The sequence below is a fragment of the Ambystoma mexicanum genome, chromosome 7p, assembly GCF_040938575.1.
Source record: "Ambystoma mexicanum isolate Mex_15411 chromosome 7p, UKY_AmexF1_1, whole genome shotgun sequence".
NCBI lineage: Eukaryota > Metazoa > Chordata > Amphibia > Caudata > Ambystomatidae > Ambystoma > Ambystoma mexicanum.
In genome coordinates, this window is record NC_090939.1 from 9,642,023 (window position 1) to 9,658,046 (window position 16,024).

General features: G+C 55.6%; 1 protein-coding gene across 4 annotated transcripts in view; it reads right to left on the reverse strand.

The window, feature by feature from the left end:
- WDR4 (WD repeat domain 4) overlaps positions 1 to 16,024 on the reverse strand; it is a 210,759-nt gene that overhangs the window by 51,201 nt on the left and 143,534 nt on the right. For 3 of the 4 annotated variants that reach the window (XR_011283383.1, XM_069635657.1, XM_069635655.1), the window contains exon 8: positions 3,178 to 3,245. Coding sequence is in view for 3 of the 4 variants with exons in the window: in XM_069635657.1 (XP_069491758.1) it covers positions 3,178 to 3,245 (68 nt within the window). In the remaining variant the exon portion in view is untranslated. The remainder of the gene's footprint in view (positions 1 to 3,177; positions 3,246 to 16,024) is intronic. The other variant, XM_069635656.1, reaches the window with a different exon arrangement.

A 16,024-nucleotide genomic window follows, 5' to 3' on the forward strand; every position in this document is an offset into this window, starting at 1 on the left:
TTATCGATTTACAAAAACCCTGTTATAGTAAAAAGGATTGGATTTTCTTTGTGAATGCAGTAGATTGCTAATGCATCACGAACCATTCAAATTGAGCACATTGGCCAGGTAAAACAATCTGGAAAATTGGGTGTAGCTCAATCTTGCATGTGGAAGCCAGGCAAACCGGTATACCCCTTCATTTTATGTTGAAACAGGGACCAATAATATCAAAACATAACGACCAACACACACTACCCCATCCTCCTCCTTTTGTTATGACTACAATTGGTTTCCTTGCGAACCTAGTAGCAATTAAAACCTAAATCACTATACACAGAACGCGGTAAAAATCCTTTTTGGTACATATACATTTCTCTTTTTACTTCAGACATTTATCAACCCAAAGCGTTTTTTCAACACATTTAATACTACACATTTTAGATTGTGTAGAAGGGGTTAGTAAATGTGATTTTTGTGCATAACACAGTACATTTAAATATAATCACGCATGTTTAAACATGCTTGGACGGGGAGTGTGATTTTGTTTAGCTAGATTATTAAAATCTGATTTTTTACTTTCCAATATTTTTATACATGTGATGAAGTAGCCATGGGGTTGAAAGATTTGATTAAGACGTCTACACAATCGACTCTTGTCCTGACGAAGGCCTAGATATCAATCACCAAGAGACCGCGGTGGATGAGCGGGTCTTGCTGTAAAGGGCCAAAACGCTCTGGTGTCCACTCTGTTTTGATCCCATCCACGTTTTGGTATTTTAATGAAACACAGATGTTGAGAAATAACTTCTCAGGGGAAGTGGTACAAATATGAGATTATAGAAAAAGACTGAAAAAAGGGAGTGGTTTTGCAAATTCAAATGGAGCCAATAAATGAATACACCTCATTTTAAATCAAATAAGGTCAAGAATTGAAAAGATACCACACTCCCTGTCCAATCATTCGTAAAAGTGTTTGATTAGATTTAAATGTAGGTGCATTGTGCACAAAAAGCACATTTACTAACACCTTTTGCACAAAATTTGAAATATTAGATGTGTTGAAAAAACCTTATGATAAATCTCGGAAGTAATGAGAGAAATTCATCATCACTTCACTGTATTCAGCTGTAGGGCCATCAAAGTGGCACATACAGCATTTCAACAGATGAAATGAACACAAGGCCATGTACATGTTCCAAAAAAGGAATATAAATCATCGTTACATTTTTCTATTAATAGTTGGAGTTGTGTAGAGTGAGGTAAGTTCCCAAGATAACCAAAAGAAGAAAGGTGGTAGTGTGTGTTGGTTGTTCTGTTTTGATGTGGAAACCAGGACCAAAGCTTAGCTAAGATTCTGCTCATGTATTCTAATGCACGCAAATAAAGCTGCGTGGTGAGCATTTCTACTAGCACAAAGTAGTGTGCTCTTCGCGTTATAAACTGCAATAGCGGGGAAAGCTCTACTTTACAACTCCGTGTTTTCGGCAGACCCGGTGTCAAATAAAAGCATTTTGAACGGAAAAGTGCTTTTCAATAGCAGCACACTGTAGAGGTTTGTTGCAAAAAATGTAAACTCTGCAGTGATCATTACATATCTTACCTCTGTTTTTAATACATTCAAAACAGGCCGACATAGGATATATGAGAATGGGAAACACACCACCTTTTATACATATACAACGTTTCAAGTCAGGTGCAGTTACAATTCAACCGCAAATGTGGGTTGAAAAGGTTGCACAAATGATCACAGGCCTTACACAACGTATACTGCAGTGCCAGTGCACAGTAACTAAACTTAAGTCCAACCCCTAACCTAAGAAAGTAATTCACAAAGCTAAAGCTCAACGTAAGAAACCCAGTTTAGGCTACTTTGGGGGTGAGTGGGGGGTCAGAGGCACTCGCATGTCTCCCATAGAAACCTTAAGGGCACCTGCAACGATCCGACTCTGGGCGACAGCCAGGACCTCACACAAGGTACTGAATGTGTACTGAGGCGGTGCCCATACTCAGCCAGAACCAGTGGCAAGCGAATGGCTACTTCCCAGGCTCTGGGCAGGACCCGTGAAGAGGATGCCCATGTATGGCACATTCCAGCCCTGCCAGGGAGGAAGACGGCCACAGGGACAGTGACGCACAAAGGCAGGGCTTCAGCAACGAGGGCAGCCGGTCTGAGCATTGCAGTGCGCAAAGGGCTGCCATCCAGCAATCAAAAAAAGAAGGTGCACACGAGTGCACACAAAAGGGTTACAAAAACATATCTACCACAGCCCTCATCTGGGCTTTACCCATTAGGGGGAGAATACCTATAGAACAAAAATGATGGTATTACAAGGTTTCCTTGCACTACTCTCCTTAAAGGGGGAAGAGGGAGTGTAGGGGGAGGAGGGCGGGGGGGGGGGGTTGGAGTAGCAGAATCATTGACTAAATAGGGAGCTGGGTGCCCAGGCAGTGGCCACAACATGAATTCAGTTAAACCAGGGAGTGCAGTTTAAGACGACCACTCACAAATAGCACGTCAAGGTTTCTAAACAGTCAGCGGATATGCTGGGGTTCTCGTTGAAGCAGACGGGGGGGCTGCGAAAAAAAAACCTTTCATAACAAAAGGCTGTCCTTCTGCAGACTGGGGAACAGCTTGGATAGGAGACTCTGCCATCCAGACGTGAGAACTTAAATATGAGGACAGTGGGATTAGACTGCATGCCACCAGTGGTTGCCACATGCTGGGGTGATTCACAATTAATGCCAGGACAGCGCTCCAAGCTTCATCTTGTGCACATCTCGAGAGGATAGCTCAGCGGCAACCTGCTCGCCTTGGAAGCAAGACAACACGGAGCAACACAGGTTCGAACCTCGGGTCCCCGCTTAGCAACCTCTGGGTAAAGCGTGTTATAAATAACCGATCATAAACAGCCCATCATATCACGTAAAAGCTTTTACAGATCAAATTGTATGGCATGAAATAATGTCATATACAGTGGAAACATAAGGGAAACGTAAAATAAATTAAGCCCCAAAGTAACCGAAAGCGATAGCGAGAAAGGGCATGTAGGTCCTGGCCATGAAGGGATGACCAGGTGCAAAGAAATACAGACCATAACATGTACGCTTTGGCGACGATCAGCACATAATCTGCACCCGTCTGATGGGAGAGTGGCAGAGACAGTCAGTAAGAGGTCTAATCCCACCAGTGCCTACCAGTCAAACAAGACGGCAATGTGACTCCCGCTGCAGCTTGCGGCTATTCTGGAAACTGCAAACCTCTGCTAGGAAAGAAGAAAAGGAGGCATCAGCAGAGCGCCAGGCTTTACATTCCAAGCATGCAACCTACAGCACCACTGATCTCCCAACAAACACCTCTGCAAGGGCGACATCTCAGACATCAAGGGCTGGTGCTAGGAATAGAGGGCCAAGGCAGGCTCAGACATCAGGGACAGAGGACCAAGGCAGGCTCAGACATCAGGGGCTGGTGCTAGGAACGGAGGACCAGGACGGGCTCAGACATCAGGGGCTGGTGCTAGGAACAGAGGACCAGGACGGGCTCAGACATCAGGGGCTGAGGCCCAAGGCAGGCTCAGGCATCAGGGACAGAGGATCAAGGCAGGCTCAGGCATCAGGGGCTGGTGCTAGGAACAGAGGACCAGGACGGGCTCAGACATCAGGGGCTGGTGCTAGGAACAGAGGGCCTAGGCAGGCTCAGGCATCAGGGCCTGGTGCTAGGAACAGAGGACCAGGACGGGCTCAGACATCAGGGGCTGGTGCTAGGAACAGAGGACCAGGACGGGCTCAGACATCAGGGGCTGAGGCCCAAGGCAGGCTCAGACATCAGGGGCTGGTGCTAGGAACAGAGGACCAGGAAGTGGTCAGACATCAGGGGCAGAGGACCAAGGCAGGCTCAGGCATCAGGGGCTGGTGCTAGGAACAGAGGACCAGGACGGGCTCAGACATCAGGGACAGAGGATCAAGGCAGGCTCAGACATCAGGGGCTGGTGCTAGGAACGGAGGACCAGGACGGGCTCAGACATCAGGGGCTGAGGCCCAAGGCAGGCTCAGGCATCAGGGGCTGGTGCTAGGAACAGAGGACCAGGACGGGCTCAGACATCAGGGACAGAGGACCAAGGCAGGCTCAGACATCAGGGGCTGGTGCTAGGAACAGAGGACCAGGACGGGCTCAGACATCAGGGGCTGGTGCTAGGAACAGAGGACCAGGACGGGCTCAGACATCAGGGGCTGGTGCTAGGAACAGAGGACCAGGACGGGCTCAGACATCAGGGGCTGAGGACCAAGGCAGGCTCAGGCATCAGGGGCTGGTGCTAGGAACAGAGGACCAGGACGGGCTCAGACATCAGGGGCTGAGGACCAAGGCAGGCTCAGGCATCAGGGGCTGGTGCTAGGAACAGAGGACCAGGACGGGCTCAGACATCAGGGGCTGGTGCTAGGAACAGAGGACCAGGACGGGATCAGACATCAGGGGCTGGTGCTAGGAACAGAGGGCCAAGGCAGGCTCAGGCATCAGGGGCTGGTGCTAGGAACAGAGGACCTAGGCAGGCTCAGGCATCAGGGGCTGGTGCTAGGAACAGAGGACCAGGACGGGCTCAGACATCAGGGGCTGGTGCTAGGGACAGAGGACCGAGGCGGGCTCAGGCATCAGGGACAGAGGACCGAGGCGGGCTCAGGCATCAGGGAAAGAGGACCGAGGCGGGCTCAGGCATCAGGGACAGAGGACCGAGGCGGGCTCAGGCATCAGGGACAGAGGACCGAGGCAGGCTCAGGCATCAGGGGCAGAGGACCGAGGCAGGCTCAGGCATCAGGGGCAGAGGACCGAGGCAGGCTCAGGCATCAGGGGCAGAGGACCGAGGCAGGCTCAGGCATCAGGGGCAGAGGACCGAGGCAGGCTCAGGCATCAGGGGCAGAGGACCTAGGCAGGCTCAGGCATCAGGGGCTGGTGCTAGGAACAGAGGACCAGGACGGGCTCAGACATCAGGGGCTGAGGACCAAGGCAGGCTCAGGCATCAGGGGCTGGTGCTAGGAACAGAGGACCAGGACGGGCTCAGACATCAGGGGCTGAGGACCAAGGCAGGCTCAGGCATCAGGGGCTGAGGACCAAGGCAGGCTCAGGCATCAGGGGCTGAGGACCAAGGCAGGCTCAGGCATCAGGGGCTGGTGCTAGGAACAGAGGACCAGGACGGGCTCAGACATCAGGGGCTGAGGACCAAGGCAGGCTCAGGCATCAGGGGCTGGTGCTAGGAACAGAGGACCAGGACGGGCTCAGACATCAGGGGCTGAGGACCAAGGCAGGCTCAGGCATCAGGGGCTGGTGCTAGGAACAGAGGACCAGGACGGGCTCAGACATCAGGGGCTGAGGACCAACGCAGGCTCAGGCATCAGGGGCTGGTGCTAGGAACAGAGGACCAGGACGGGCTCAGACATCAGGGGCTGGTGCTAGGAACAGAGGACCAGGACGGGCTCAGACATCAGGGGCTGAGGACCAAGGCAGGCTCAGGCATCAGGGGCTGAGGACCAAGGCAGGCTCAGGCATCAGGGGCTGGTGCTAGGAACAGAGGACCAGGACGGGCTCAGACATCAGGGGCTGAGGACCAAGGCAGGCTCAGGCATCAGGGGCTGGTGCTAGAAACAGAGGACCAGGACGGGCTCAGACATCAGGGGCTGGTGCTAGAAACAGAGGACCAGGACGGGCTCAGACATCAGTGGCTGGTGCTAGGAACAGAGGGCCAAGGCAGGCTCAGGCATCAGGGGCTGGTGCTAGGAACAGAGGACCTAGGCAGGCTCAGGCATCAGGGGCTGGTGCTAGGAACAGAGGACCAGGACGGGCTCAGACATCAGGGGCTGGTGCTAGGGACAGAGGACCGAGGCGGGCTCAGGCATCAGGGACAGAGGACCGAGGCGGGCTCAGGCATCAAGGCGGGCTCAGGCATCAGGGACAGAGGACCGAGGCGGGCTCAGGCATCAGGGACAGAGGACCGAGGCGGGCTCAGGCATCAGGGACAGAGGACCGAGGCGGGCTCAGGCATCAGGGACAGAGGACCGAGGCGGGCTCAGGCATCAGGGACAGAGGACCGAGGCGGGCTCAGGCATCAGGGACAGAGGACCGAGGCGGGCTCAGGCATCAGGGACAGAGGACCGAGGCAGGCTCAGGCATCAGGGGCTGGTGCTAGGGGCAGAGGACCGAGGCAGGCTCAGGCATCAGGGGCTGGTGCTAGGAACAGAGGACCAAGGCGGGCTCAGACATCAGGGGCTGGTGCTAGGAACAGAGGACCAGGACTGGTGCTAGGAACAGAGGACCTAGGCAGGCTCAGGCATCAGGGGCTGGTGCTAGGAACAGAGGACCGAGGCGGGCCCAGGCATCATGGGCTGGTGCCAGGAACAGAGGACCGAGGCGGGCTCAGACATGAGGGACTGGTGCCAGGAACAGAGGACCGAGGCGGGCTCAGACATGAGGGACTGGTGCTAGGAATAGAGGGCCAAGGCAGGCTCAGGCATCAAGGACCGAGGACCGAGGACCAAGGCAGGCTCGGGCATCGGGGACCGAGGACCAAGGCAGGCTCGGGCATCGGGGACCGAGGACCAAGGCAGGCTCGGGCATCGGGGACCGAGGACCAAGGCAGGCTCGGGCATCGGGGACCGAGGACCAAGGCAGGCTCGGGCATCAGGGACCGAGGACCAAGGCAGGCTCGGGCATCAGGGACCGAGGACCAAGGCAGGCTCGGGCATCAGGGACCGAGGACCAAGGCAGGCTCAGGCATCAGGGACCGAGGACCAAGGCAGGCTCAGGCATCAGGGACCGAGGACCAAGGCAGGCTCAGGCATCAGGGACCGAGGACCAAGGCAGGCTCAGGCATCAGGGACCGAGGACCAAGGCAGGCTCAGGCATCAGGGACCGAGGACCAAGGCAGGCTCAGGCATCAGGGACCGAGGACCAAGGCAGGCTCAGGCATCAGGGACCGAGGACCAAGGCAGGCTCAGGCATCAGGGACCGAGGGCCAAGACAGGCCCAGGCATCAGGGACCGAGGGCCAAGACAGGCCCAGGCATCAGGGACCGAGGGCCAAGACAGGCCCAGGCATCAGGGACCGAGGGCCAAGACAGGCCCAGGCATCAGGGACCGAGGGCCAAGACAGGCCCAGGCATCAGGGACCGAGGGCCAAGACAGGCCCAGGCATCAGGGACCGAGGGCCAAGACAGGCCCAGGCATCAGGGACCGAGGGCCAAGACAGGCCCAGGCATCAGGGACCGAGGGCCAAGACAGGCCCAGGCATCAGGGACCGAGGACCAAGACAGGCCCAGGCATCAGGGACCGAGGACCAAGACAGGCCCAGGCATCAGGGACCGAGGACCAAGACAGGCCCAGGCATCAGGGACCGAGGACCAAGACAGGCCCAGGCATCAGGGACCGAGGACCAAGACAGGCCCAGGCATCAGGGACCGAGGACCAAGACAGGCCCAGGCATCAGGGACCGAGGACCAAGACAGGCTCAGGCATCAGGGACCGAGGACCAAGACAGGCTCAGGCATCAGGGACCGAGGACCAAGACAGGCTCAGGCATCAGGGACCGAGGACCAAGACAGGCTCAGGCATCAGGGGCTGGTGCTAGGAACAGAGGACCAGGACGGGCTCAGACATCAGGGGCTGGTGCCATGATCATAGGGACAAGGAAGGCTCAGGCATCAGGGGCTGGTGCTAGGAATAGAGGACCAGGACGGGCTCAGACACCAGGGGCTGGTGCTAGGAACAGAGGACCGAGGCAGGCTCAGACATGAGGGACTGGTGCCAGGAACAGAGCACCTAGGCGGGCTCAGACATGAGGGACTGGTGCTAGGAATAGAGGGCCAAGGCAGGCTCAGGCATCAAGGACCGAGGACCAAGGCAGGCTCAGACATCAGGGGCTGGTGCTAGGATCAGAGGACCCAGGCAGGCTCAGACATCGGAGACTGAGGGCCAAGGCGGGCTCAGACATCGGAGACAGAGGGCCAAGGCGGGCTCAGACATCGGAGACAGAGGGCCAAGGCGGGCTCAGACATCGGAGACCGAGGACCAAGGCGGGCTCAGACATCGGAGACCGAGGACCAAGGCGGGCTCAGACATCGGAGACCGAGGACCAAGGCGGGCTCAGACATCCGGGACTGGTGCCAGCATCATAGGGACAAGGCAGGCTCAGACATCAGGGGCTGGTGCTAGGAACAGAGGACCAGGACGGGCTCAGACATCAGGGGCTGGTGCTAGGAACAGAGGACCAGGACGGGCTCAGACATCAGGGGCTGAGGACCAAGGCAGGCTCAGGCATCAGGGGCTGGTGCTAGGAACAGAGGACCAGGACGGGCTCAGACATCAGGGGCTGAGGACCAAGGCAGGCTCAGGCATCAGGGGCTGGTGCTAGGAACAGAGGACCAGGACGGGCTCAGACATCAGGGGCTGGTGCTAGGAACAGATGACCAGGACGGGCTCAGACATCAGGGGCTGGTGCTAGGAACAGAGGGCCAAGGCAGGCTCAGGCATCAGGGGCTGGTGCTAGGAACAGAGGACCTAGGCAGGCTCAGGCATCAGGGGCTGGTGCTAGGAACAGAGGACCAGGACGGGCTCAGACATCAGGGGCTGGTGCTAGGGACAGAGGACCAGGACGGGCTCAGACATCAGGGGCTGGTGCTAGGGACAGAGGACCGAGGCGGGCTCAGGCATCAGGGACAGAGGACCGAGGCGGGCTCAGGCATCAGGGACAGAGGACCGAGGCGGGCTCAGGCATCAGGGACAGAGGACCGAGGCGGGCTCAGGCATCAGGGACAGAGGACCGAGGCGGGCTCAGGCATCAGGGACAGAGGACCGAGGCGGGCTCAGGCATCAGGGACAGAGGACCGAGGCGGGCTCAGGCATCAGGGACAGAGGACCGAGGCGGGCTCAGGCATCAGGGACAGAGGACCGAGGCGGGCTCAGGCATCAGGGGCAGAGGACCGAGGCAGGCTCAGGCATCAGGGGCAGAGGACCGAGGCAGGCTCAGGCATCAGGGGCAGAGGACCTAGGCAGGCTCAGGCATCAGGGGCTGGTGCTAGGAACAGAGGACCAGGACGGGCTCAGACATCAGGGGCTGAGGACCAAGGCAGGCTCAGGCATCAGGGGCTGAGGACCAAGGCAGGCTCGGGCATCAGGGGCTGGTGCTAGGAACAGAGGACCAGGACGGGCTCAGACATCAGGGGCTGGTGCTAGGAACAGAGGACCAGGACGGGCTCAGACATCAGGGGCTGAGGACCAAGGCAGGCTCAGGCATCTGGGGCTGGTGCTAGGAACAGAGGACCAGGACGGGCTCAGACATCAGGGGCTGAGGACCAAGGCAGGCTCAGGCATCAGGGGCTGAGGACCAAGGCAGGCTCAGGCATCAGGGGCTGGTGCTAGGAACAGAGGACCAGGACGGGCTCAGACATCAGGGGCTGGTGCTAGGAACAGAGGACCAGGACGGGCTCAGACATCAGGGGCTGAGGACCAAGGCAGGCTCAGGCATCAGGGGCTGAGGACCAAGGCAGGCTCAGGCATCAGGGGCTGGTGCTAGGAACAGAGGACCAGGACGGGCTCAGACATCAGGGGCTGAGGACCAAGGCAGGCTCAGGCATCAGGGGCTGGTGCTAGGAACAGAGGACCAGGACGGGCTCAGACATCAGGGGCTGGTGCTAGAAACAGAGGACCAGGACGGGCTCAGACATCAGGGGCTGGTGCTAGGAACAGAGGGCCAAGGCAGGCTCAGGCATCAGGGGCTGGTGCTAGGAACAGAGGACCTAGGCAGGCTCAGACATCAGGGGCTGGTGCTAGGAACAGAGGACCAGGACGGGCTCAGACATCAGGGGCTGGTGCTAGGGACAGAGGACCGAGGCGGGCTCAGGATTCAGGGACAGAGGACCGAGGCGGGCTCAGGCATCAAGGCGGGCTCAGGCATCAGGGACAGAGGACCGAGGCGGGCTCAGGCATCAGGGACAGAGGACCGAGGCGGGCTCAGGCATCAGGGACAGAGGACCGAGGCGGGCTCAGGCATCAGGGACAGAGGACCGAGGCGGGCTCAGGCATCAGGGGCTGGTGCTAGGAACAGAGGACCAAGGCGGGCTCAGACATCAGGGGCTGGTCCTAGGAACAGAGGACCAGGACTGGTGCTAGGAACAGAGGACCTAGGCAGGCTCAGGCATCAGGGGCTGGTGCTAGGAACAGAGGACCGAGGCGGGCCCAGGCATCATGGGCTGGTGCCAGGAACAGAGGACCGAGGCGGGCTCAGACATGAGGGACTGGTGCCAGGAACAGAGGACCGAGGCGGGCTCAGACATGAGGGACTGGTGCTGGGAATAGAGGGCCAAGGCAGGCTCAGGCATCAAGGACCGAGGACCAAGGACCAAGGCAGGCTCGGGCATCGAGGACCGAGGACCAAGGCAGGCTCAGGCATCAGGGACCGAGGACCAAGGCAGGCTCAGGCATCAGGGACCGAGGACCAAGGCAGGCTCAGGCATCAGGGACCGAGGACCAAGGCAGGCTCAGGCATCAGGGACCGAGGACCAAGGCAGGCTCAGGCATCAGGGACCGAGGACCAAGGCAGGCTCAGGCATCAGGGACCGAGGACCAAGGCAGGCTCAGGCATCAGGGACCGAGGACCAAGGCAGGCTCAGGCATCAGGGACCGAGGACCAAGGCAGGCTCAGGCATCAGGGACCGAGGACCAAGGCAGGCTCAGGCATCAGGGACCGAGGACCAAGGCAGGCTCAGGCATCAGGGACCGAGGACCAAGGCAGGCTCAGGCATCAGGGACCGAGGACCAAGGCAGGCTCAGGCATCAGGGACCGAGGACCAAGGCAGGCTCAGGCATCAGGGACCGAGGACCAAGGCAGGCTCAGGCATCAGGGACCGAGGACCAAGGCAGGCTCAGGCATCAGGGACCGAGGACCAAGGCAGGCTCAGGCATCAGGGACCGAGGGCCAAGACAGGCCCAGGCATCAGGGACCGAGGGCCAAGACAGGCCCAGGCATCAGGGACCGAGGGCCAAGACAGGCCCAGGCATCAGGGACCGAGGGCCAAGACAGGCCCAGGCATCAGGGACCGAGGGCCAAGACAGGCCCAGGCATCAGGGACCGAGGGCCAAGACAGGCCCAGGCATCAGGGACCGAGGGCCAAGACAGGCTCAGGCATCAGGGACCGAGGACCAAGACAGGCTCAGGCATCAGGGACCGAGGACCAAGACAGGCTCAGGCATCAGGGACCGAGGACCAAGACAGGCTCAGGCATCAGGGGCTGGTGCTAGGAACAGAGGACCAGGACGGGCTCAGACATCAGGGGCTGGTGCCATGATCATAGGGACAAGGAAGGCTCAGGCATCAGGGGCTGGTGCTAGGAATAGAGGACCAGGACGGGCTCAGACACCAGGGGCTGGTGCTAGGAACAGAGGACCGAGGCAGGCTCAGACATGAGGCACTGGTGCCAGGAACAGAGGACCTAGGCGGGCTCAGACATGAGGGACTGGTGCTAGGAATAGAGGGCCAAGGCAGGCTCAGGCATCAAGGACCGAGGACCAAGGCAGGCTCAGACATCAGGGGCTGGTGCTAGGATCAGAGGACCCAGGCAGGCTCAGACATCGGAGACTGAGGGCCAAGGCAGGCTCAGACATTGGAGACTGAGGGCCAAGGCGGGCTGAGACATCGGAGACCGAGGACCAAGGCGGGCTCAGACATCGGAGACCGAGGACCAAGGCGGGCTCAGACATCGGAGACCGAGGACCAAGGCGGGCTCAGACATCGGAGACCGAGGACCAAGGCGGGCTCAGACATCCGGGACTGGTGCCAGCATCATAGGGACAAGGCAGGCTCAGACATCAGGGGCTGGTGCTAGGAACAGAGGACCAAGGCAGGCTCAGACATTGGGGACTGGTGCTAGGATCATAGGGACAAGGAAGGGGCAAATATAACCCAGAGCCATTCTGAAAATGGATAGGAAGGAGCTGCTATCACCACACACACTCCTCCTACCCTGCATTGTCTGCGCTAGCCTGAAGCCTGAGAAGCCAGTGTGACGATACTATCCTAAATCTGGCCAAACAGGCTATCATTCAGCTTTCTATAGCTCACCTGGTGGTTGCTACGGTCAAGCGATGAACGCTCCTCAGAGGTACTCTGCCTTTCCTCTCCTTCCCCCAGACACTGTCTCCCAAGCTCTATTTCTCTCTAGGTTGGACCATTGTAACAGCCTCTTTCTAAAACGACCTGCCTTTACTCTCCGCCCTCTGCAACTAATCCAGAACAGGACTGCAAGACTTGTCCTTGGCCTCAAACCCTGGGATTGCATCTCTCCAGCTCTGAAATCTCTCCATTGGCTTCCAGTGGATGCAAGGATTACATTAAAAACCCTCTGCATTATCCACAAGGTCCAAAATATCTTCATCTCCTTCCGCAAATACCACCCCCTCGCGAGCTCTTTGCTCCTCTACCTCTGAGTCAGTTCTTTTTCAAAAAAACGAGTAGGGGGTAGATCTGTCCTCGGCTGGGGTCTCCCTCTGGAATAGCCTCCCTGCCACTCTAAAATGTGAGGAGAATCATCTCCGGGTCCGGAAGCACCTCAGGACTCTCCTCTTAGCTTCTGCCTTCACTCCTCTTCTGATCTGTTCTCTTGGCACTGTGCACCAGGCCACCCTCTGTCCCCTGGGCCCAGGTACCTGCTCACCCTGCCACCCTCCTGAACTGCCTCCTGGCCACCCCTAGCACTGGGGTCTGCATCTGTACCCAAACAGTCCCCCACCCCCATTTCTTCTTTGTCTGCACTTAGACTTACCCAGTCTGCTGCCCTAAACACAGCACTTGCCACTTGCTGGCTGCACTACCCCTGTTTATTGCCTCAATTATCTATTTATTTTTGTTCATTATTTATCTGTTTCTCCTTTGCCCCGCACTCTCCACTCTCCCCATTCCATGCAGTTTTCCCCTTTCCCTTGCACTTGCGTGTTCTCAATGTCACTGGGCTTAGTAAGATCATTGTGTTCTCCACTGTTCCCCTCCCATGCCTTGTCGCGCTCTGAAACATGTGTATGAGCGCGATACAAATAAAACATATCAGTCGGGAGGGGGAAAGTAGACAATAGAGGGCAACAATTACTTTATTAGAAATGCTGCTAGAGTAATTTGGGTTCAGAAAGTCTGAGGGGGTAGCTTTTAGAGGCCTATAGCCTGGCCAAGTAGGTTCATGCTGGAAGAGAGCTTTTATGATCATCAAGTTGATCATAGGGTGTGCCAGGGGCACGTCGAGATGTTCATTCACCCAACTGCAGCCCAGTAACTAATAGGATGTAGCATGGGAGAGGGACAATTTGGATTTGCTCAGGGGGATACTATTGCCAATTCCATATGAATCCAGCAATGGCAAGTGTAGGCCCAACGTTAATGTCAGAACATTGTTACAAGGCCACTTGGGCACCTTTCCGAAAGAGGGCTGAGAGGTGGGAACCTCAGAGTCAAGAATACTTGCCAATTTCTGACCTAGGACAATGCTCTGGTTTGGGTGAAGGTGAAAGGTCAGCATCTTAAGGTCATTTGTTTGGGTGTAGCTGCCAAAGCTCTTCAATTATGCACAATTGCTGTGGAGTAGCCAAACCAGCAGATATACCAAAGACGAACTGCTTCATCTGAGATGCGGTCCTGTGGGCTAGTGGAGGTGCAGCGTGTCTACCAGTTGATACAGGAGGTGAACAGCAATGGCAGGTAAGGTAGGAGACTCCCCTATGTACCAGCCCTCACATTGGGTTCTTCTCAATCTTAGTTAAATGTCGAAAGTAGCCACTCAGATGCAGTCACCAGCGCACTCGTATCTTCAGGTCTGTTTTTGCACATGGAAGCGCAATGTGGGGGCGATGATGCAACCAACGTAGACAAACCCAGACACCTTACCAGTTTTTAACCTCTCAAGGTACAATCTTGCCAAAGAAAAACTCTCGGTATTCACGAAAGGCCTATCATATGTCCCAACCAATCATACCGACTGGTTTGGGTTAGAAAATGAACGTCAACATTTCTTCAGGTCTATCAGACTTAAAGCACACTTCAAAGACTCCGACCCGAGATCCCAGATGGAAGATACAGGATTCAAACCCAAATCCAACTACTGCCCGAAAGACCATGAGACAGAACCTGCTCTCATTACCTTTGAAAGGTGCGTCAGACAACTTCAAAGAATACAAACACCTATTAGACACAACCTTACCAATGATTAACGCAAGGCCCTTAAACAACTATCCATGAACAACATTGTGATAAAAGCCGTGGAAAGGGAGCAGGTATTGTGGTCCAGAGTACTTCACAATATAAAGAAATGGTTCTGTCCCTACTTGATGACAGAACAAACTACAAGGTACTGAGCCAAGACCCTACAGGAGCCATTAAACAGGAAATCACGTCATGTACCAGCTATGCTCTTGAATACGAATGGATTACAGATAAAGAGGAGTCTTTTCTCAATACATCAGAGGGGAGAACACCAGCATTTTTTATGCACTCCCGAAACTCCACAAAGATGCCATCTGCCCTCTGGGAAGACCCATCGTGTCAAGATGTGGTTCCATTCACAAACCCCTCTGCAAATGTATTAATTTCTTTTTCAAACCCTTATGCCAAGTCACTCCCACATACCTGAAAGACACGATGTCCACCATCAACGTTTATGAAAACATAACCTTTGACAACAGGACTGACATCCTGGTGACGCTGGATATAAAAGCATTATACACCAGCATCCCACAAACTGCGGCCTTGCACTGCATACAGAACCATCTCACTCACAACATGGAACAAGAAAGAGTCAGTGTCAACTTCATTTTGGAACTGCTAGAAATAACTCTTACTAAGAACTTCCTGTTTGACGAGACTTTCTACCCCCCCAGACATCTGGCACAGCCATGGGGGGCTGCTTTTGACCCCAGCCTCGCAATAATTTTCACTGCAGAATTTGAAGCAATCCATGTACAGAGTCAACATAACCCATTCTGGAATGACGGATGACACCCAGATACTCATCCCCATCACTGGTGACTACACAGCCGACACCAAAGCTTAGAAAGATGTCTATTTGGTCATCCAGGCCTGGATGGCTCAACATGAACTCTGCCTCAACGACGATAAGATGGAGCTCCTACTACTAGGATCCACTCATCGTCTCAACAAACTAAACCAAGCCTATAAGTCTGTCACTATTGACGGCAACGTCATCAAGATCTCCAAAGACACCAAAACATTAGGCGTTTAGACTCCACCCTATCCCTGAACAGACAAACAAATGCTGTTAGGTCGGCCTCGGCCTACACATGCAAACTTATCACTGCCTGAAGACTCACAATTGCACTACGCTGGCCAGAACTCTTATGTCCAAAATAGACTATTGTAGTGCCCTCTACCTAGGGACTAGCCAGTCTAACCTCAAACTACAAACTATTCAAAATAATGCCATAAGGGCAGCTCTCAATATTCCCAGACGGTCCCATATCTCCACTTTCAGATCTGACCTTCGTTGGCTCCCGGTAAAACACAGAATTGCCTTGAAAACGCTAGCTCTGACCCACAAATGCCTGAACAACGATGCCCCGCCCCACCCCTCATCGCGTCTTGCACTTCATTCTTCCTCCCGTCCTATCAGATCAGCCCAAATTCACAGCCTAACTCTGCCCAGATTCAAACTCCAAAAAGCGGGTGGCGTGAGCTTCCCTGTCCTAGCTTCCAAACTGTGGAACACTCTGGCAACCCACATAAGAACTGAACCGTCCTTTCTAATGTTCAAAAACAACGCCAAAGCTTGGCTGTTCACCCAGAAAGCATAAGGTCCCACGCTAGCCGGTTCCTTATCTGTCTATATTTCATTTGTGTATATATGCCACACTGTATCGTTCTTAACTTGTATCCTGTACTTACGCACTACCTGTAAATCTCGCCCTTTGTATATTGCTGTAGCCTGTACTTAAGGTTAGGCGCCCGGTTGCCCACGGGCCTTGTGCGCTTTACAATTAAATCAAACATCAGTCGATGGTAGAGTTATAT